Genomic DNA, 20,886 nt, shown 5'->3' with positions numbered 1-20,886 from the left:
CCAAACACAGAGACTGTCTCCTCCACCCACCGTCACCATCCCACATATTTGGCCACCAGGCTGGTGGACCCAGTGGCCCACACCTCAGTGCAAACTAGTAAGTTCTGAAAAAGGTCTGAGTTTTACTCTGCTGCCATAGACAAAGCTTAAAGGACTAGTTTTCTTCTTTATTTCTTGGTTGTCAGCTGAATGTAGGATGTTGGAGATTGTGACTTTCTCGGTAAGTTAGATGTTACTGACGAATGGAACTGATGAACGGTATTTTCTGAGGCTCTTATTTGTCTTGTAGGTTGTCTTACCATCAGCGTATATTAGATATTGTTCCTCCTACCTTCTCAGCTCTATGTCCTGCAAACCCAACCTGCATTTACAAGTATGGAGACGAAAGCAGCAGTAAGTGATAAAATCCTTTTGTCTTCAAAAACTATCAATGCAAATATTCTCTGATGTCAATTATTTAAGGTGGAGAAAGTGAACTTTTTCTTTTCTTGGGCTGATATTTTCTCTGTTTGAAAGGTCATCTGTTACTAGCCACTATTTTATTTACCCTGTCATTTTCAAGATTCACTGTGATCTACTTAGTTATTACTGGCTTGTAATTTTTTTCTTTCAATGTTGTTCATAATATTATATCCATGACATTGTTGTAAATATGCTACTAAGCATAACGAGATGAATTTATAGCTAGAACTTACTAAAATGGGAATGTGCGTTTGTCATAGTGATAGAAATTACTTGAATTGATTATCACCTGATATTATTTCAGGCATGGGAACATGGGTGCACTTAAACTATATTTTGACCAGCAATATGCCTTTAGAAGTAAATTTTTAAACGTGGATTTCTTACTCTTTGGTCGCATCATTTCTGACATTGCAGTATAGATCAGAGGGACTATAATTTGATATATCATTTTGTGCTTTACACTTAATGAAGGTAAAGTATACCTTGGTGATCACTGGTAGAATGTTGGGTGGGGAGTTTTTCCAAGTTAGTCTTTTCAGATAGCTGTAAATGTGGCTCCTCGCTGAGCCTTCCATTTCCTGTTGTGTAGGTTTTTTGTATTTTGAAACTTGTTCTTCTCCCTTGCCTTCTCATATTGCACTCCTGATTCTCCACCTACACCTCAGACTACATCTGTTTTCCTTGAAATTAAGTCAGATGGTCCCAGTGTTAAGTACATTTCCTGTTATTATATCACTTAATCTTTAAAACAACTCAGAAATAGATATGTTATACCAATTTTACAATGAGGAAATGGCTTCAAAGAGGTAAAGCCCTAGTGAGATTGCTTCTGAGTATAGAACCCAGATGCAAACCCAGGCTTACTGGCTGAGCAGCCACTCTCTTAACTACTGTGCTTTCCTTAAACAGCAAAACTTGATGAGGACTTAGAGGTGCCAGGTTTTGAGCTCTGCCCCGTACTGGCTCAGAACTATAAGATACAGTCTTTGCTATCACAGAGCTCAAACTTCCGTTGAATGTCGAGCTTGCTTTTTCCCCCCATAGAAACAGCCCAGCCTAACATTTAAGGCCCTCCTCACAGTCGTTCCTGCTTTGTTATTAGTCATTTCTTCTCCCCATGGACCTCTACTATAGCTAGGCCCACTTCCTGCTTTTTTTTTTGGCCATCCTCTTGGTTCTTGGTTTTGCCTTGGTTTTCCCCAGGCTTGGAAAGCCCGTTCTCTATCCGGTCCCTGTTTTCTCAAGGGTCTGGCCCAAAAGATGCAGTTCTCAAAGACTCCTTCCTGTAACATTTCTCAGCCTTGGCAAGCCAGTTTTGTGTTGCTCTCTGGCTGCTCTCTGTGTGAATCTTGGTTCCCCAGCTAGGATGTAGGTAGACTCCTCAGTGGCAGGGGTTCTTTTTTTGTCCCTTATTTTCTCTCCCACCTTCAAGGAAAAAGCACACAGTATGTGTGACCTATTGTAATTGATTTTATTAATTCCAAGTGCTTAGTAACTCATATTCTGTCAGGATCGCCTTGTTACCTGTTTACCTTACATTAAAAGTAGATTTCTGATTGCTCTGGTGATGCCTTATAGTATATACTAACACAAATTTTACACAAGAAGGACTCAACAGATAGTAACCAGTAATAAATATGTGGAGTCACAGTACATGGGCATCTGGTTTAGGTAGATTCAAGTGTATGGACTCAGAAAAGGAAAAAAGCCAAACTATCTTATGTCGATAGCCTTCACCTTATTCAAATTCAAACTTAGTTTTCACTACCTCAGAAAAGGAGGGGAGGTGGAAGGGAAATTGGCAAAAATGAAAGAGAAATACACTGTCGGCTTTTCAGCTTATAGAAGCCTAAGGATTTGAGGACTGTCAAAGGACACTTGTAACTATATTCACATTTCCCTGCACGTCCACCCCAGAGGAAGAGCGACACAACACCCCTTGTACTTTGAATTTCAATTAGCTAGGTGTTCTTAAGTATTGAAGTGAGAATTATCTCATGCCTTATTTTAGGTGAAAAGCCATTGACCTATTAAACTTTCACATGTGGTTATCCTTATACCAATTAAATAGTGATCTTGGGATAAATCTTATATTTTGAAAGAAAAGAACCTTTTCTTAAGTTTCTCAGTTATTAAACTATTTGTAAGAATAGTCTTAAAACCTGATCTACCCTCACCCCGTTCTGTGGTTAGATTCTCTTCCCGGACATTCGGTTGCCCTCTGCTTAGCTGTTGCCTTTAAAAGTAAAGCAACCAATGATGAAATCTTCAGCATTCTGAAAGACGTACCAAATCCTAACCAGGATGACGACGATGGTAAGGGAATGAAATATTTCTTGAGTGGAACTATGTATAAGCCAAGTTAAAGCATAAATGTATTGGATGCTCATAAAGCAATGTATTCATTTGGTCTATTCGGCCTGTAAATTCCTAGAACCGAGGTATTTTCTCCCTTATGTAAAAAGATCCTAACATCCCCATTAAGTATGTAAACTATATACACAAAGTAAAATATACTGTTATCATTCAAAAAAATTTAAGCATTCCCTGCTTTTGCATTAGAGGTTCCTGAATAGGAAGACTTCATGTATTATAAAATTGGATGTTTTCCTTCAAATTAAACTATTATAATAATGTTTAACATTGACTGAGTACCTTAACATCGAGTACATACCATGTAATTTCAACCAAAATCCCTTGATTTTTTTCTGGGTAAGAGTGAGAAAATGGGAAAAGTGATTTATATGTTTACCTGAATCAATAAATGGATAAGACAAAAAGTGTTGAGAAGGACTTGCTTTATATAAAACATAGATTGAAAAGTAACTAAAACAATGCAGTATTGGCACAAGAAAGAGACAAATAAGTAAAACAGATGAAAGTCTACTGGGACAACTGGGTAACCATTTCAGGAAAAGTTGTTTTTGTTGTTAGATCCATTCACAAGGATGTGTGCATAGAAAAAAGACTTAATTAAAAATAAAATATTAATGGTCTTTGGGTTATTTATTACTGGGATTTTGTTCGGATTTTTCTAAGAAACTTATGTTTTTAGAGAAAATATAATTAGAAAGCATAAGTCAAAATGGTGGTATTAAATTTAGGCATCGTCAGACATCTTAGAACATAGACTTAAATGTTAAGGGTTTACTGTTATTTTGTATTAATATATTTGTTATCTTGCCACTACATATATAGAGAGATGAACAAAGAAATCTCTGTGGTATTTGTAAAAGAAGTGGATCACATAGAATTAGAGAAACTCTCCAAAAAATAAGAATTAAGACTGAGTTTAGTTTTCTGAGTATTGAAATCAGTGATGGTCTTTTTATCATCTCTTAGTACTCAGAGATGTTACATGAATGTCTTAGTATTTGGAAGTGAACATGCCATCTGTTGAGCATTTTAGATGAGGGACCAAGGAATTGCTATACTTACATTTTCCTATTTTACTGTGGAATATTTTCAGATGAAGGATTCAGCTTTAACCCATTGAAAATAGAGGTCTTTATGCAGACTCTGCTACACTTGGCAGCCAAATCGTTCAGCCACTCCTTTAGTGCTCTTGCAAAGTAAGTGCAATAAGAACACACACCCTTTCTTTAGGGTTTAGAACTTTGCTTGGTGAATACAAACGATACAGTAATGTTTACCTAAAATTGTTGAATATGAAGATCTTAATAATAGTATTATGTAATTTGATGCAGTGGGTTTTGGTTTGCAGTAGCTAAAATCCTTGTCCTATGGCTCTGTCGGTCTATGTACAGTTTGCATATATACATGGAATATATATTTTTTCATGTAGACCTTTAGAGAAACCAGTGAAAAACTTGAGTCCATAGGACAGTCATATATACAGTCAAGAAGCTCCTACCCTGTCTAGGCATCTTCCTGAAGGAAGGGAAGCAGAAATGAGAGCCGACTACAGTTTAGGGGAGCCACCCAAAGGTTGGCATCTGAAGAAATAGAACATAGATATTCCTCCAGCCAAGTAGAGAAACTGGGCTCCCCAGCCCATCTCTACTTCCACGTCTCCGTGTTACTTGCAGGGTTTCCACAGAAAATATAGTCAGAATACATCACCCATGTTTGGAGACAGTCCCTTAGCCCTCACCTATTCGTAGATACACATTAAATTGAAGTGGGCTAAAAATAGTACATTTTAAGTGTCTTAAGATTTTGTGACAAATTCCATACAAATTATGAATTCCTAATCATACCTTTTATATTCTTAATGGTTAACATTTGGTTATTTTGCATTTTATATATTGCACTATAAATTAAGTAACATTGAACAGGCTTTGAAACGTTAAAATGCTTAACAAATAAGTTTATATATGCTGTTTTTCCCCCCATCAAAAGGTTTCATGAAGTCTTCAAAACCCTAGCTGAAAGTGATGAAGGAAAGTTACATGTTCTAAGAGTTATGTTTGAGGTCTGGAGAAACCATCCACAGGTAAAAACTAATTGAAGTGTTGAGGCTCTAATTGTATACATATAAAAATAGGGCATTATTACCATTCTTTTAGTTTGTGGAACATTAAATTTGACTCTGCCTATTAGAATGGTTTTAACTTTAATTTTTTTTAGTGCTGTGGAAGTAATGTTTGATTCATTCTTTAAAAGAGCAAGTATGATTTGGTTTGGGATAATAATATCTTAACACATTTTAAATACCTGTTTATAAAGTCTACTAGTTGGGTAGGAAGCAATTATTTAGTCTACCCAATTTCCATAAATAAGCTCCAGATTTCTGAACCTCAGTATATTGTTTTTATACCATATGTTATAAAGAGACATTAAATTTCAGAATAAGTTTAGGACTTTATGATAATACTAGATTTTTAAATTTTAGTTTCAATGGAAATTGTATATTTTTGTATCTATTATCTAAAATTTTCTTTTAAGTTGTTACCATTCAGAGGTTTTCTTTTTGCTCAGTCTTTACTCAGTCTTTATAGTATTCTTATGAGTACCAGAGCCAAGCAGAGAGCAGAATAAATCTTTAAGACTTACTGGTCAAATTGATCATTCCAAAGCCACTGAAAATGAATTCACAAGCCTCCTATTTTACTTTGTAGCAGTGGGATTATGTGGCCTACGCATAAGTGTGGTTTACCCTAATAATTCTTCTCGCATTGTAGATGATTGCTGTACTTGTAGATAAGATGATTCGTACACAGATTGTCGACTGTGCTGCAGTAGCAAATTGGATCTTCTCTTCAGAACTATCTCGTGACTTTACTAGGTAATATGAATTATTTTACAAAGTTCATATTCTCTAACAATTGTTTTTGTGTGGTTTCTGATACATGAGCTTCAAATTTTGGTCTAAACCAGGTCGATGTTACAATGCTGATGATCCAGTCTGATAGGATTAGACTTGACAGAGATACTGGGACAAAGGAAATAGCCAGTCAGGTCACAGTATCTCATAGGGGCACACATGTAAGTTGAATCAGGATTCAACCAGTTAAGTAAAATTGCTAATAAGGATCTGGACTCTTAGGAGAGGAAGTCAGGTTGTGTGTCAAGGTCTCAGCCAATGGGACATGGAGAAGAGTGCCATCTCCATTTGGGGACCTGAATGCACACTAGAAACTGGGAGAAACTAGTCACAGTAGATTTAGTATAACATCCTTGGAGACATTGAGGAAAGCCTGATGGGCACCTAGATGCCTCTGGTGAAGGGACGTCTCACCTCAGTCATAAAAAATCCTAGACTTAATGCAGAAGATTACTCTAGACCCATTCCCCCTAAAGAAAGAGACTTCCTTAAACTTGGTTCTTATCCATGAAGTTAAGTCCCCAGTCTTTATAACTGATCAGGACCAGAATGGTAGGAGTTGACACAAAACAGGAAACAAAAGAGAAATACTTGCAAAGGCTTAAAAATTCATTACAACATTTGTCCTCTTCATTGTTTCTGGCAGAGGACCCTGGTCTGAATAAACTGAGTTCTTAGGGTGAAAGGGTCAATCTAAGATTATCATACTAGCTAAATTGGCTTTCACAAATGAAAGCAAAAGAAAGTCTCAGATTTGCAAACTCAGAAAACTGGTCACCCTGATATGCACTAGCCATTGTCCTGCGTGATTTACATTTGCAACTCATTTACTCCTCACACCACCACCGTTGATGGGGTTACATTATCGTCTGTATTTTACAAAATAGAAAAATGTTGCAGAGTGCTTAAGTAGCTTGGCCAGAGTCACACAGCTGAGTGCAGAGCCAGAGTTGAAACACAGGCGTTCGTGACTGGGGAGGTTGCTCCAGAGCTGCTGTTCTTTAACATCAAGCGCAGCTGTTCTAACTGCAAAGCCTTCTCTGACCGCCCCTTGCAGCATTACTCTATTTTATCCTGTCCGCCAACATTTCTGACTTTGAGTTTTATAAACAGATTGTTTTACTGTCTTCCACTTAAACTATCATCCAGGTCAAAATTTGTAGAAGGAAGTTCTCTTCTATGCTATCTTGGGGTTAGGAGACCTACTTTATACACAGAAAAGCAGTTAGCACTTTTTAAAAAAATATTTATGCAACAAACATTTTAAAGCACTGGAACTTCAGCAATTTGCTGTTAAGGTAGCTGGAATTTAAATACTTAATCTTATTCTTAAAAACCTGGCCGTTGATAGCTTTTTATCAACTAATGAGTTTCTTAAATGTTCCAAGAAAATTGGCCCTGTGTATACTAAATAGTATTAAGAATGTAAGATAAGCCTCAGATTAGGTTTCCATTTCAAGAAAATTCCAATGCTTAGCGTTTAAATTTAGAAAACATGTACTTTTATTGTTAACGTTTTTTATAGTTTGTCATTTTATTTCAATGAATATGTATACGTACCTTCAATGTGTACCTAGTAGGGAATGGAAATAAAAATGACAAGACCCAGGACTGCCTTCAGGAAGCTCACCGGAATCTAACAGGTAGTGTTGCTGGAGATGTGATACGAGTTCTGCCTAAAGAGTGGAAGACTATACCAGACGTTAAGAATGAGTAGGTTATAAAAGAAAACAAATAAAAAAGATAGAAATTTAAAAATGAGTAAATTATAAAAGTGAGATGCCTTCTTTTTTATATGTGTACTTTAGCATATAGTAGTAACCAAATGCCATTTTCCTTTAAGATTGTTTGTTTGGGAAATGTTGCACTCCACAATTCGAAAAATGAACAAACATGTTCTGAAGATCCAGAAAGAGCTGGAAGAAGCTAAAGAGAAACTCGCAAGGCAACACAAACGGGTAAGTCTTGTGTCAATTCATAGAAGAATGTTTATTACCGTCATGGGAGCCTATTTTTTCTGAGGCCAAATTATGCAGAGCTATTTGTAGAAATAGAGGAAGAGGAAGGACTTGTTTAGGAAGCCACAGACCTTACTTTCCATAGGTCACCAGCTTCATGTTTGCCACTCGCAAAAGGGAAGGAGGGCAGGGCTGAAGAGGAAGAAAGACGACTGTTGTACTTCTATTAAGTTTAGTACTTTGCCACGTTGGGAAGAAGCAGTGAGTGGCTGTATTCTGTGATAACAGTACTGGTATTCTTCATGATGGTGTTTTCCAGTATACATATTTACCAGAGTAGAAGGTGAAAACAAATTTAATGAAGCTAAAGATGTTCAAGGGCTTTTATAATCTCCATATAGATATACATATATATGTAAATATAAATGTATTTAAACACACTGACCTAAAATACTGTAAGGTTTAACAAGTATAATTTGAGGCTCAGAGAAGTTAAATAACTTTCAGAGTTACATGGCTAATAAGTGACAGAGGTAGGATCTGACCCAGGTCTGTCAAACTCCAGAAACTTTCCCTCAGGCCCTAACGTTCTCTAGGTATGTGGTGTCATATGGTAACCACTAGCCACATGTAACTTTAAAATAAAATAGAATCTAAAATTCATTTCTTTAGCCACACTAACCACATTTCTAGTGCTCAACAGTCATGTGTGACTAGTGGCTATTGTGATAGGCAATATAGATGTAACATTTCCCTCATTGTAGGTGGTCTGTTGGGCAGTGGTACTCTAGAACTTTGCCTTGGTGTGATATTGGGAAAAGACATTTATACTCAGTAGCCTAGAACATAATACGGCAGACCTCATAACAGTGATGTATTGGATATAAAAGGAGAATTCTGTAAGAGTTGGGGGTTCTGATAATTTTGCTTAGATAGTGGAAGAGGCTCATAGGTAGGGCCTGACCAATGGAGTGTTATCTGGAAAGAAATAGGCTTTCTAGGTTTGGCGATGCCTACCTTCTTGCTAAAAGGACCTTAATATAGAACTCAGTTGGAGCAGGTTCTGGCTCTGCCACTTGCTGGCTGTGTGACACTGGGCAAGTCACGTAACTTTTCAGCCTATTTCCTTATTTGTCATCATGCCTTGATTTTCTTCCACCTTTAAAAAATAAAAACCACTTAAACGAATGCTCCAAGTTCTTCAGGGTGAGCTGCAAGTGTTAGCAGGTATATTGAGCCCATCACTGCCAGTAGTCTTAACCTGCTGTAAATTATTACGTGTCAGTTCTAAATTATTGCAAGGATGAGCAACCTATGGCTCTTGGGCTACCTAAGAACCTGCCCAGTTTTTTTGTATGGTCCCATTGGGAGTGAAGGATTAGCAGGCTGTCTGTTGTTATTGCTGAAATGGTCAGTTATTAATGACTGGAGAGCACTGTTGAGTTTTTCACTGGTCATCTACTTTGTTTACTTTGTTGAATACAAGAATAGTGGAGGTAGAAGAATATACTATCTGTCCTTATTATCTGCAGGTTCTATTTTTACAAGCTCGCCTACTTAAATTTATTGACAATCCCCAAATCAGTACTCATGGTGCTTTCCCCGTCATTCGCATAGGCAGAGCAGTGAAAATTTTAAGTTGCCCAGTGGGCTTGTTCCAGGTGAGGTTGAACAAGGCAATACTTTGCCTTCTTGTTTCAGTTTCATGTGGTGTATTTAGTGCCATGTTTTTCATGCTTCTGCTTTTTGTTTTCACATTGTGTGTGGGCTTCTTGTTGTTGATTTCACTATTTTAAATAGCCTCCTAGCATACGACTGAAGAGCTATCTAGCATTCCTAGGCACAAGGCCATGATGTGCCTGACAGGAAAAATGTGCTATAGTAAAGCTGTGTCCAGGCATGAGTTCTACTGTTGTTGGTCCTGAGTTCAAGCGTTCATAAATCAACAATATACACCCAGAAAAAGGAAGAGGAAATTCAATAATCTGTAGGTGAGGTTCATCTATCAGGTTTTAAAGTAAAATCTGTAGTGTGTGATAAAGCTATGGAAAAGATGGAAAAGTAGCTAAATTTACGGATTTGAGATGATGACCCAATTTTTAAAAAAGTATAGCAGATAGCATTCTTATGAGGCTGAAAGCCAAAGAAATTTACAGTCACATTACTGAGGATCAGGAAAATGTTAAATCCTTCTCAGCTAGTATTTTAGTATAAAGAAGTACTGCGTATAATTATTTGTAAGACATATATATTAAGTATCTTGAAATAGAAACACATAAAACAAGATTATATATTTATCAGTTTGTAAAAATGTGACAAGAGGCTTTCTCAAGAACCTAACCCTCTATTTCCCCTAGGAGCAGTGGCTAGAAAATATAACAATGATGAATAATAAGAATCAACTATATTTTCCAGTGCTCAAAGCTATTTTCATTTTAAATGAAAGAGAAAATGCGATATACATTTCCTCCCTGAACTAGTGGCTACTGTGATAGGCAGAATAGATGTAACATTTCCCTCAGTGTCTGCTTTCTAGCAAACACGTCCACTGCCATTACCTAAGACAAGTGCCACTTTTAGATGTATGCATGTTTGAGGTGGTGGAGTACTTTCCCTACAGAATACAAGTCTTCAAATAGCATTTAACCAGACGATAAAATCCTTCCCCTTACTTGAAGGGATTCAGTACATTGGGATTCTAAATGGCATTGTCTTTTTGTTCCTTTGCATTCTGTAGCGAAGTGATGATGATGACAGAAGCAGTGACAGGAAAGACGGGGCTCTTGAAGAACAAATAGAAAGACTGCAGGAAAAAGTGGAATCAGCTCAGAGTGAACAAAAGAACCTCTTCCTTGTCATATTTCAGGTATTGTGGCTTGGGTCACTGATATAAAAGAAAAGCAATTTGTTTTAAAATTTTATTTTTAATTATAAAACATATTTATACAAGGTTAAAAAATATAAGAATTTATAAGGTAAATTGAAAGTTCACTATTTGGAGGTAACCACATATACCTCCAAACTGCACTGTTTACTGAGCATTTCTCCATGCTTTAAATATAAAATGAGAATGTTTCTGTCAAGTACCAGTTGTTGATCATTTAGGTCATTGTCTTCCAAAAAGGATGCACTTCCTCACATTAGACTGACAGTATTATCAAAAGTTAGGAACACACAGTGAAAGAAGCAATACCTTGTGATTGTTTCTGAAGAATTCACTCTCTAACACCTCTTTAACTTTGTACTCCCTTTCCAGCGGTTTATCATGATCTTGACCGAGCACTTAGTACGATGTGAAACTGAAGGGACCAGTGTATTAACACCATGGTATAAGAACTGTATAGAGAGGCTACAGCAGATCTTCTTACAGGTTTGTGGGCAATTCTGATTAGATAATAAACATCACTATTCACAGCCACAGATATTCTATTCTGCAAAATCACTGAATCTGTCAGGTTATAGCACCTGTAGGCCTTTTAATTCATTTTCATTTGTTCCTACTGTTGCTCATCAGAATATTTAGGCTTAAATTGGTTCTATATCACTCAGATTTCTCTGTTAAAAAGCCTACCTGTAATACAAAATGTAGAGGGAAAAAAATGCTCAAGGAACAATAATTACATTTATAAAGGTCCTTAAATCTAATGTTCAGATGATAAACAGTACCCCCAGAAGCAAGAGTAAATTTCCTGAGGTCTTTCTAGAAAGCAAAATGCAATACCTACTCACCGCCAAATTTAAGCTAAAGATTGGTAGGAGAGTCAAACTAATTCTTTGCATCTTCAGACACTAACAAACATCCCTTGTTTATCCTAGAAAAGAATTAAATTAGAAATCATACAAAGAAAAGAAGTTCTTTAAGCCTCCAGATATTCTCTAGATTTTTTTTTTTTTTTTTTTAGTTATTTCCAATTAAAACAGCTCCTAATTCTCTAAGGATTTGAGTATATTCAAGTTATTTATACAAGTGCACACAGAGATTATTTCATTTTCTGACACTCCGATTCCACTTAGGCTCAGCAAGTCTCTAATTTTCAATAAGACAGATGAGCTATTTTTAAAAGATAACTTAGTTTCTCATTTTGTGCAGTACTTAAGAGATTAGCCAGCAATCTGGGGGGGGTTTTTTCCCCCTTTTGCAAAGAGATATTTTAATGTAACCAAAAAAGGGAAGTGATTCCAACATTTTCATGTCAAAATCATGGTTTTAACCTTAAACAGTAGCAAATAGCAACTGTGCTATTCTTTCTTGTAACATGCCACCTTTCCCTTTTTGTTTAAAATTCTTCCTAGATTAGTCCCTGTCTAGGCTACTTTAAAAATCATACCTGTGTTTTCTCTTTATTAGGGAGAGACCCAGCTTAACCACGCCTGTAATAGCAGTAGCAGCGGATACTGCTGCCACTGCCTTAAAGCATGAATTGCATTTACATAGAAGCTGCTCAGAACTGGATTTAAGTTATTGAACATACTTTTTTCCTTATTTCCCTCTACATTTTCTTAATGTTGGGGCATTTCAGGGGCCTATTATTCCCATCAGCATAACCGCTTTTTCCCCCGACATCTTATTCAACAATGTGGGTGGGCTGCCGAGGGGAATTTTCTCTAAGATTACTCATGTGATCTTTTCCAGACCTAAATACTCCCTTTTCTGTGTCCACAGCATCACCAAATAATCCAACAGTACATGGTGACCCTGGAGAACTTGCTCTTCACTGCTGAATTAGATCCTCATATCCTGGCTGTGTTCCAGCAGTTCTGTGCCCTGCAGGCCTAATGGTCATGTTTCCCCCTCATGTCAAGATTTTTTAAAAAATATCTCAAAATAATTTGTCTTATTTTTGATGGTTTGAATGCTTGCTTTCTTGTAGCATCCTTTCACTTACTAAAGGAAATGGGAAGGGCAGTAAAGAATCTGGCATTGATTACCTGTTAAATCACCCCTAAAAAGTATATTTCCCGGTGACAATGTGATAACCATAGGATATATGTGACAGATACAACTTTTCTATTTTTTTCTCCTTAAGGCACAAAAGGTAACTGATTTGAGGTCTGAAACACTAGAGGTCAAGCTTACAAAGTAGTATATAGAACTGATGGGTTTATCAAGTAGCATACATAGCTTTTCACAGCTCATGGATAACCTAACATGGCCAAAATAAAACTGTTTTTTAAACTTTGGTATTTCATGATTTATCATCAGTCTACTTTAAAACTAGTGATTTCTTACTGAAGATACACTTCTCTCCACTTGAAATTTTCTCGTTTTTCTTAATTGTAGTATTTTAAGATACTAATTTTTAAAAAGTCATTAGAATAGCAGTTTCCAAATTTGTCTGAACATAAATCACCTGAGAACCTTTAAAATTTTTTAAACCACAGTCTCTGGAGGTGGAAGAGACATCATTGGTAGTTCTTACGGCTCCCCAAGTGATTCCAATGTGCGGACAAGTTTGGGAACCATTATCTTAGAGCCCCTTGGTCGTCTCCTCTAGAAGTAGCTAGGCTGGCTAAAACTATACTTGGAGTTAGAGTAGGTATGGATTTTGTTTCTATGGAACCTGGTCTAAGTACTACTAGTTCCTGAGCCTGTTTCCTATATGGTCTTGAGGCTTCACTAAGATGTGAACACACTGTAAAATAATGCAGAAGTATAAAGAATTATCTGACATTCCAAATTCCTAGAATCTTTAAGACTTTTTTCATTAAACCTTAGAAAAAATTTACCAATAACCCCCACTACTGGTAGTATTTTTGTGCACTTGTACAACATAGGTATCTTTTAACTTATTACAGTGTTTAAAGTATAGGCTGCATTAAGCATTTTCAATATTAATATATGGTCTCTGGTTTACCGTACATTTAGTGGCTACAGAATACAGTCTACTTGGTAGGTGGGAATTCCTAGGATTTTTGAATACCACTTTTTAATAATTATTCACAAGATTAAGTTGCATGGGAAGTCACTAGCCAAAAAAGGGACTACAACCCAGATTCTTGGTTAAACATTCTTTGTTTATACTGTTCCTTCTTGTATTGCAAAGTTTGGGTAATTATACTTGATCCAAATTCTAGAGGAATTTCTAGGTTTTTATTTCCTTTCTCTTAAATCCTCTCATGTAATAGCTGCTTCTAACAACTGTTCACTGATGTGACCCTGCTCTGTCCCAGTCTGGCACCAACTATATGGAAAAACTGAACTAGAGATTGAATTCTGAATAAAATTACAACAGCAAACATTTAGCAGTTGTTTTCAGCAGCTGCTTTCCCCACTAGTGAAGCTCACATAGGCAAGAATGGCATGTCACTGTACATCATACCTTGAAATAAGTCAGTATTAAGTTGTAGTGATGCCATTTACCATACATTTGTCAAAGTGAACATATACTTTGTTTTCCTTGATTCTAAATCTCCCTTCAAGAATTAATTATTCAAGGAGTGGTTCATATGAAGATAAGTTCATTTGTTTTTCCTGGAAAGTAATTACTGTATAACTTATAATTGTACCAGAATATGAAAGATGAAGAAAGAACTTGACAACCTGGATAGAGCAGATCTGGCTATCAATAATATCTGGATACCAGAACTGTCTTAAATTGATGAAGACAGAGTGACAAACCTGTAACTACACTGGTCTTGATGACAATGTGCTCATTAATGGGTGGCTGTTATGTTCCAGATTCCACATAGTCACCATACTTAATCCTCATAACAGTTAAGAGATGGATTATTATACCCATCTGACAGCTAAAAAACAAACAGGCCCATGGAGTAACTTACCCAAGGTCCACAGCTAGTAAGTGGAATTTGAACCTAAATCCATGTGGCTCAAGGGCTCTTTATCTCAATGCAGATACATGTTGTCAGCAGCCTGAACCCCTAGTTACTCTGTTGTCATCAAGCTGGACTTTTCTTTTTTTGGGGGGAGGGGGGGGTAGTCCCAGGAAGGTATTGCTGTTGGTTCAGAAGCAAAAAAAAAAGAAAATCAACACAATATATTAAACATTTCTGTATTGAATACTTATACAGAGAACAATTAGTAATTATAGTCTCAAGCCTCTTTGGGTTTGACTTGTTTTGACTTTTGCTTAATCTCCAAGAGTTGATCTAGAAAGAAAAATGAAAATGTATAAACTATTTGTAGCAGTAGGATAAAAAGTTATGTCAAAGAACTTAAAAGTACTCAGTTTATCTTAACTTGAATAATGCACAGAGCCTATCAACCACATGAGATCAGATCCTCTTAACAGTTTTAAGTACCTTGTAATCCTTTTAATAGAGGAAATTTTGACTTGGATCCAGATGTTTGGGGTGATAACAGGTTGTAGGTTATCACTTCCTTTCCAAATGGCAAATAAACACAGGAGCCAGATGCCTTCTCGCCCAGGATTAAATGAAAATTACCTGTAAGGCACTTAGCATAGTGCTTGCCTGGTCCATGGTAAGTGCAAGTTATGATAAACTTACTGTAAGTACCTTCTTTGATCAATCAACAATACAGCTGTTTTTCCATTTTTCCATTTTAATTCAGATTTGAAAAGGCCTATCTAGACACATTAGGGCTTATAGCAGTAAACCCTACAGATAAAGAAAACATGATCAGACTCCTACAACTCACTGTTTATTCCTGCTGTCAGGACTTGTCCCAGCAGTATAGTGCCCTGCTCCCTTACTTGGGGACAGAAACAGTCTAGAAGTCCTGACCCAGCCTCTGGGCACAGGGAATACCACCATCCCTGTCCTTTCCTGAGATAAGAATCCAGTTCAGCCAGCTTCTGCCTTTACTACAAGCTCTTCCTCCTATCCCAATCTAGGGTTTCCCTTGGTTTCTTATTTCTCGACTTTAGCTGTAACCTAAGACTTTCGAACCTACTGTATACCACTCGGCTCCCATCCCTGTTGCAGAAAAAACAATCACAGAACCAGTATTTCACCCACAACCAGACCTGCTGGACCTTAATGGACTTGCTCTTAAGCCATACGATACATACTTATTACTGAAGTATTATTTATTCAAGTGTTTAATTTATCTCTGAAGACTTTTTTGGTGAATTTTAAACAAGCCTGATCTAAATTTCCTTTAAATATAAAACCGTCAAACATCACAACTAAAAATCACATTTTCTCATATGTCAGTTCATGGCCACACACAGTACAAGTCTTCCGGTACATGTCATCTTCTAGGCTTTCTTCTGGTCCATACTCATGTTGGTGAGCAGCTGTTTCCCTTTTCCAAACACTGCTTCTTACTGCTCGTCGTAATTCTAAGAAGGAAAAGGCCAGTTTTCAGTGGTGCTATTCAGCTGAAACCTGAAAAAACCATTTTGCATGTACATATGTTTAAACCAAGTATGATTTACCTTAACTTTATAACATCCAAATTGATTATATAAACTTACCAGGTTAGCCTGTGAAAAGTCATTGTTGGAGTATGAAATGGGAGATTTAGAAATGGAGTGTGTTAGCAAAAAAAAAAAAAAAAAAAGAGTAAAGAATGGTTTGTTCAAGCAACTGCTGACGGAATCAGGATACCACAGCAGGAAAGGGGGTCAGGTGGGATGACTGAGGACAAGGAACATTTTTAAGCTCCATCTAAGTCAGGAACTACTATAAGAGGCAAGGCAAGCTTTGCCTGCAAGAAAACTGGAAAGCCAAAAGCTCTGATACTATGCTAATGTTTCATCTTAGAAAAACTGCTTTGGTCAGTTGATCTTAAGTCTATAAAATGAGCAATATTTTAGGAGAGAAACTGCTAATAACTATTGCAAAGTACAATCATAAGAATCACAGCCTATTAAAGTTAGAAAGAACAAGAGTTTTTATTTTACTTCATTTTATTTTGCAGGTAGGAAAACTGAGCAAAGTCAGAGACATTTTACAAAGAAAATGTTAGATGCTTTGAAATGTAACTAAGTCAATCGCATTTTAAAAGTTCATATAGCATATTACCTGAAGAAACCAAATTCTTAGTGTTAACTGTAAATCAACATGCTAATAACTCCTCAGTTTCTAGCTTAATAATTTAAAAACGCTAGTTGTTAACATTTTTCCTAATCTGACCAATGATCCATCAAGCCAGGCACTCTTTGATATAATCTAAGGAAGAGTACGATGTTATCTTTTATAACAACCATAAAAATCAACTCACACCATGTTATCACGTTTTCTCCATTTTAGATCTATGATATCAAAATGCTACTTGAATCTTTGTATTTTCAGCCTTTATAAGGATAAGCAAACATATTAGGCACTGACTGCTCTAAGCACTTTTATAGACATTTAATCCTCACAGTCCTTTAAGATAAGTCCAACTATCATCTCAATTTTGTATATGAGAAAACTAAGGCACAGAGAAATTAATAGGAACTGTGCCCAAAGTCAAACAGCTAGCCAAACTCTAGTCTTTATTCCTGTATCATCTCATTCTAAAGAACCCGAATTTTTCTAGATATACATGAAATGCCCTCTATCCTTTTATTTTATTTTACTTCTGGACATTTTCTAAACTAAAAATGAAGGAAATGATATGCTGACCAGAACTACAGAGATGCCTCATGGTTTCAAGTGATAGGAAGATGTCGCCTACTAGACTGGATCCTGCACTAGAATGAAAAATCATACAAGACATTACTGGGTCAGCTAACAACTAGAATATGGGTGACAAAAATATCAACACTATACTTTTTTTTTTTTTTTTTTTGGTAAAAGAACAGTCCTATTCTTAGGGAATCTACATTGTACTATTTAGGGGTAAAGAGTGATGATGCATGCACCTTAAATGGTACAGAAAAAAATGTTTATAGATAAGAATGCAAATGATGCAAATGGCATAAAGTGTTAACAATAGGTAAATCTAGGTAAAGAATATATGGGTGTCCTTTTTACTATTCCTGCAATTTTATGTAAGTTTGTAATTCTTTATAAAAAAGAAAAAACAGGAGCTAGCTTGAAGGGGCTTCCACTGGCCAAATTTGAGACAATATGAGAATCAAAATGAATAATGATAGGAATGGACTGCCACACTGATTTGATAATAAGAATCCATAAATTCAAATGGTACTAAAAAGAGCTCTTCTAAAAGAAGCCGAATAATTATAGAAAAATAACAAAAATAGAAAATCACCATTTATATCTAGCCTAATAATAACTGACTCAAGCAGGAATCATGCCCATGTACTGAAAACACTGAGTGGAACTTAAGGAATAAGATGTTCACAGTGTTAAAGAGTCACCCCACAGGTTTCCTATTTAATTACAAAGGAGAAAGGGAACCTTTACAACGGTGAAATCTGGCAGATGCTGTTTTAACCAAGCAATCAGCTGCATATCACTCTTAGAAGAGAACTGGTATGTCTCCTGATGTGACGCACTCGACACCATCACCTAGGAAGTATCCTACCAAAGATGTTTGACCTGAATCTAATCATGAGGAAACAAGCTGCTAATAAATCCAAATTGAGGGCCATTCCACAAAACAGGTGGCCTGGACTCAAAAGTGTCAATGTCGTGAAAAATAAAAAGATTGAGGAACTAAAAGAGGCTATAGATATGCATCATCCTTGATTGGCCTTTGGACCAAACAGCTAAAAAGCTAGAAAGGACAGTGGAACAACTGGAGAAAGATATAGATATATACTAGAAAAGAGCTTTAATGTTAAATTTATTGAGTATGATCACTGTTTTTTAGTTATGTAGAAGAATGTCATTTTTAGGAAATAACATGAAGTACTGAATATGAATTGCAATGTCTCCAAGTAACTCTTAAACAGTTCAGTAAAATATATGTATATGTGTGAGAGAAAAAAGCATACATGACAAACCGCCAACATCTGGTGAAATAAAAATTTGTTTGAATTAACAATTCGTTTTTCACGTTACTTCATTTAAGCAACTTAAAACTTTAGAAGGTTGAGATCAGTTATTTACTGCTGAGGATGAGAAGAGGATGGCAGAAAGGTTCGAGACTTTACAAGAATGGGAAAAAGATCTGATAGGCCTTGAGAGCTGAGGAAACCTTGAAGGTGAGGTGAGAGGGGATGGACCTAGCAGCACTGAAATGCCCAATTAAAGCCAGAAAACAAAACAAGTGCTTTATCACGATACAACCTCCTAGTCCCATTGGCCTTGAATTTCACAACACAAAAAGCTGTGGACTACCTCAACTAGATATTGAAATGTTCATGAAATGTTCATAAAATGTTCAATTTTGCTACTGATATCTTCAGGGACTGCTTATTCTTTTTACCCAAAGACATTTTTCCCTAAATCCTTGTTGCAATGAAAAATTAATACCACTCTAAAACTTGCATTTATTTTCCAAAAAGAGGCAGCCTGTATTCAAAAAAGCCCAATACTGCTTATGAGGTAAACTTATACATAGCTGATGGAGACCACATACTTTAAAAATCTGGATGGGGAGGCAGGAAGTTTTGACATACGGTGCGATGCGCCTTGTTAACTAGAGAAAAAGTCAGAAGGAAATGACAAAACATGTGAAGTTTTGCTCTTATTTTGTCTTCCATAAACTGAAGCCAAATAATAGGGACTTGTGTTCTTCACATTCCCCTGAGAGAAGCCCGAAAAGTCACATATAACCGCAGGCCCAACATGTAAAATGTCCACGAATGCAAGGGTCCGAAGATGAGATTTTCTTACCTACTCTTTTGGGGGCAAAGTGCATAGTAACAAACAATGAAGATTAACTTTCCTTTTTTTCTTTTTAGGAGGCTAACCACTACCAGTACTATGTAAGAGGAAGCTGAGTATAACTTTAAAGAAAAGCCTTACTTCCACCTTATTTGTAGAAAGGATGCATGTAAACCCAAAACATTCTGTGTATCTGTACCAACTGAAAGTTCCATCCAATATCAAGGCTGACGTATACTACATTTTCTGAAAACCACTTACACTGAGCAGCAATAATACCATTTCTACTTCTGCTTTCTTGGATCAACGATCTATAACAATTTGAACTTGCTGACAAAATATTTGTTTTTCGCCTTGTCTATATTTATAAATACCTTATACTATCTATACTTTTAATAGTCTTCTGTAGTAAGATCAATTATTTTTCAAACTGCTAAAGCAGAATTTTGTATTCCAAAAGCAGGTAAATGTAATCTCTTACCTTTCCATAAAGAAGTAAATTTTGTGTCAGCTTCTTTGTGGATCAAAATCAGAAGACCAAGAGGAACCAGGTTCCAAGTTCTTTTCAACTAAAAAACTTTTTGACTTCCTTCTATTCCTCTCTGTCCTGAGCCTTCTGAACAAACTGCACAGCAAGCTCCTTGTTTCTAATCTCTACTGTGTCTACTCCACTCTCAGCCCCTTGTGGCCTAGTCAGGAGGACAGGAGCATATCCACCAACCTCTAAAGTAAATCAACAAGAAGAAGCCATAATTAAAGGAGGCATCACATTGACCTCTGCACATTAAACACCAGGAGACAATGGAGTAATGTTTATATGAGGGAGAGAAAACTTAGGTTTTCTTATGCAAAAGAAACAGAGAAACATTCTTAGATTTGTAGGGACTTGGAACTCATGTAACCACTTGGGAAAATTTCCTCAAAAGACATTCTTCATCCAAATAAGAAATGAACTGAATTAAAGAAGTCTTAAGAGGTCAAAAAAAAAAATTCAGGACAAATTTGAACTCTTTAAGAAAAATCAACAGTAGTTAACTGATGATTAATACAGGAATTTAATACGGTGAGGAAAAACAGCCAATTATATTTGAGCTTTTACTTCTTTTAAAGAATACCTATGAAAATTGTGTAAATCTTAAAAGAAATGTTCTATTCATACTAATATTTAAATAATCCAGAATTATGTTAATAGAATTTTATAAAGCATAATGAAATGAAACTGATGCCATAATCTTTGTTAGTCAAATTATAAATATTTAGTCACCTTTAGATATCTAGACCATACTACGGAAATAGTATCTAAGAAAAACATTACAGATAGAACACCTTTTGAAAATATTTCACCAATTTGCAGGTACAAATTTCTAATTCCTACAACATATATTATTGTCTGCACTAAAATAACATCAGGAAAGGGGTTTAAGGAGGTAGGAGAGAGAAGTGAGATGAGTCAGGTAACGAGGTTAAAAAAAACCCTAGGCTAACATGTGATGAGTTTTTAGATATGCCCTCTTCTTTCATATCCCTTAA

General features: G+C 36.2%; 2 protein-coding genes across 8 annotated transcripts in view; one reads left to right on the top strand and one right to left on the bottom strand.

The window, feature by feature from the left end:
• Positions 1-12,890, top strand: part of NCBP1 (nuclear cap binding protein subunit 1) — a 35,662-nt gene extending 22,772 nt beyond the window's left edge. For 2 of the 3 annotated variants that reach the window (XM_016146271.2, XM_036217799.1), the window contains 9 exons: positions 290-393; positions 2,659-2,781; positions 3,935-4,037; positions 4,828-4,921; positions 5,610-5,713; positions 7,596-7,710; positions 10,448-10,576; positions 10,967-11,080; positions 12,374-12,886. In XM_016146271.2, the coding sequence (XP_016001757.1) occupies positions 290-393; positions 2,659-2,781; positions 3,935-4,037; positions 4,828-4,921; positions 5,610-5,713; positions 7,596-7,710; positions 10,448-10,576; positions 10,967-11,080; positions 12,374-12,487 (1,000 nt within the window). In that variant the 3' untranslated portion in view covers positions 12,488-12,886. Of the gene's footprint in view, positions 1-289; positions 394-2,658; positions 2,782-3,934; positions 4,038-4,827; positions 4,922-5,609; positions 5,714-7,595; positions 7,711-10,447; positions 10,577-10,966; positions 11,081-12,373 lie in introns of all 3 variants that reach the window. The other variant, XM_016146270.2, reaches the window with a different exon arrangement.
• XPA (XPA, DNA damage recognition and repair factor) overlaps positions 10,615-20,886 on the bottom strand; it is a 79,020-nt gene continuing 68,748 nt past the window's right edge. For 3 of the 5 annotated variants that reach the window (XM_036217803.1, XM_016146277.2, XM_036217804.1), the window contains exon 6: positions 10,615-15,974. In XM_036217803.1, the coding sequence (XP_036073696.1) occupies positions 15,826-15,974 (149 nt within the window). In that variant the 3' untranslated portion in view covers positions 10,615-15,825. Of the gene's footprint in view, positions 16,021-20,886 lie in introns of all 5 variants that reach the window. The other 2 variants (XR_004949986.1, XM_016146278.2) reach the window with 2 other exon arrangements.

The sequence above is a fragment of the Rousettus aegyptiacus genome, unplaced genomic scaffold (genome assembly GCF_014176215.1).
Source record: "Rousettus aegyptiacus isolate mRouAeg1 unplaced genomic scaffold, mRouAeg1.p scaffold_m13_p_3, whole genome shotgun sequence".
Classification (NCBI taxonomy): domain Eukaryota; kingdom Metazoa; phylum Chordata; class Mammalia; order Chiroptera; family Pteropodidae; genus Rousettus; species Rousettus aegyptiacus.
This window is presented reverse-complemented; position numbering and strand designations above follow the sequence as displayed.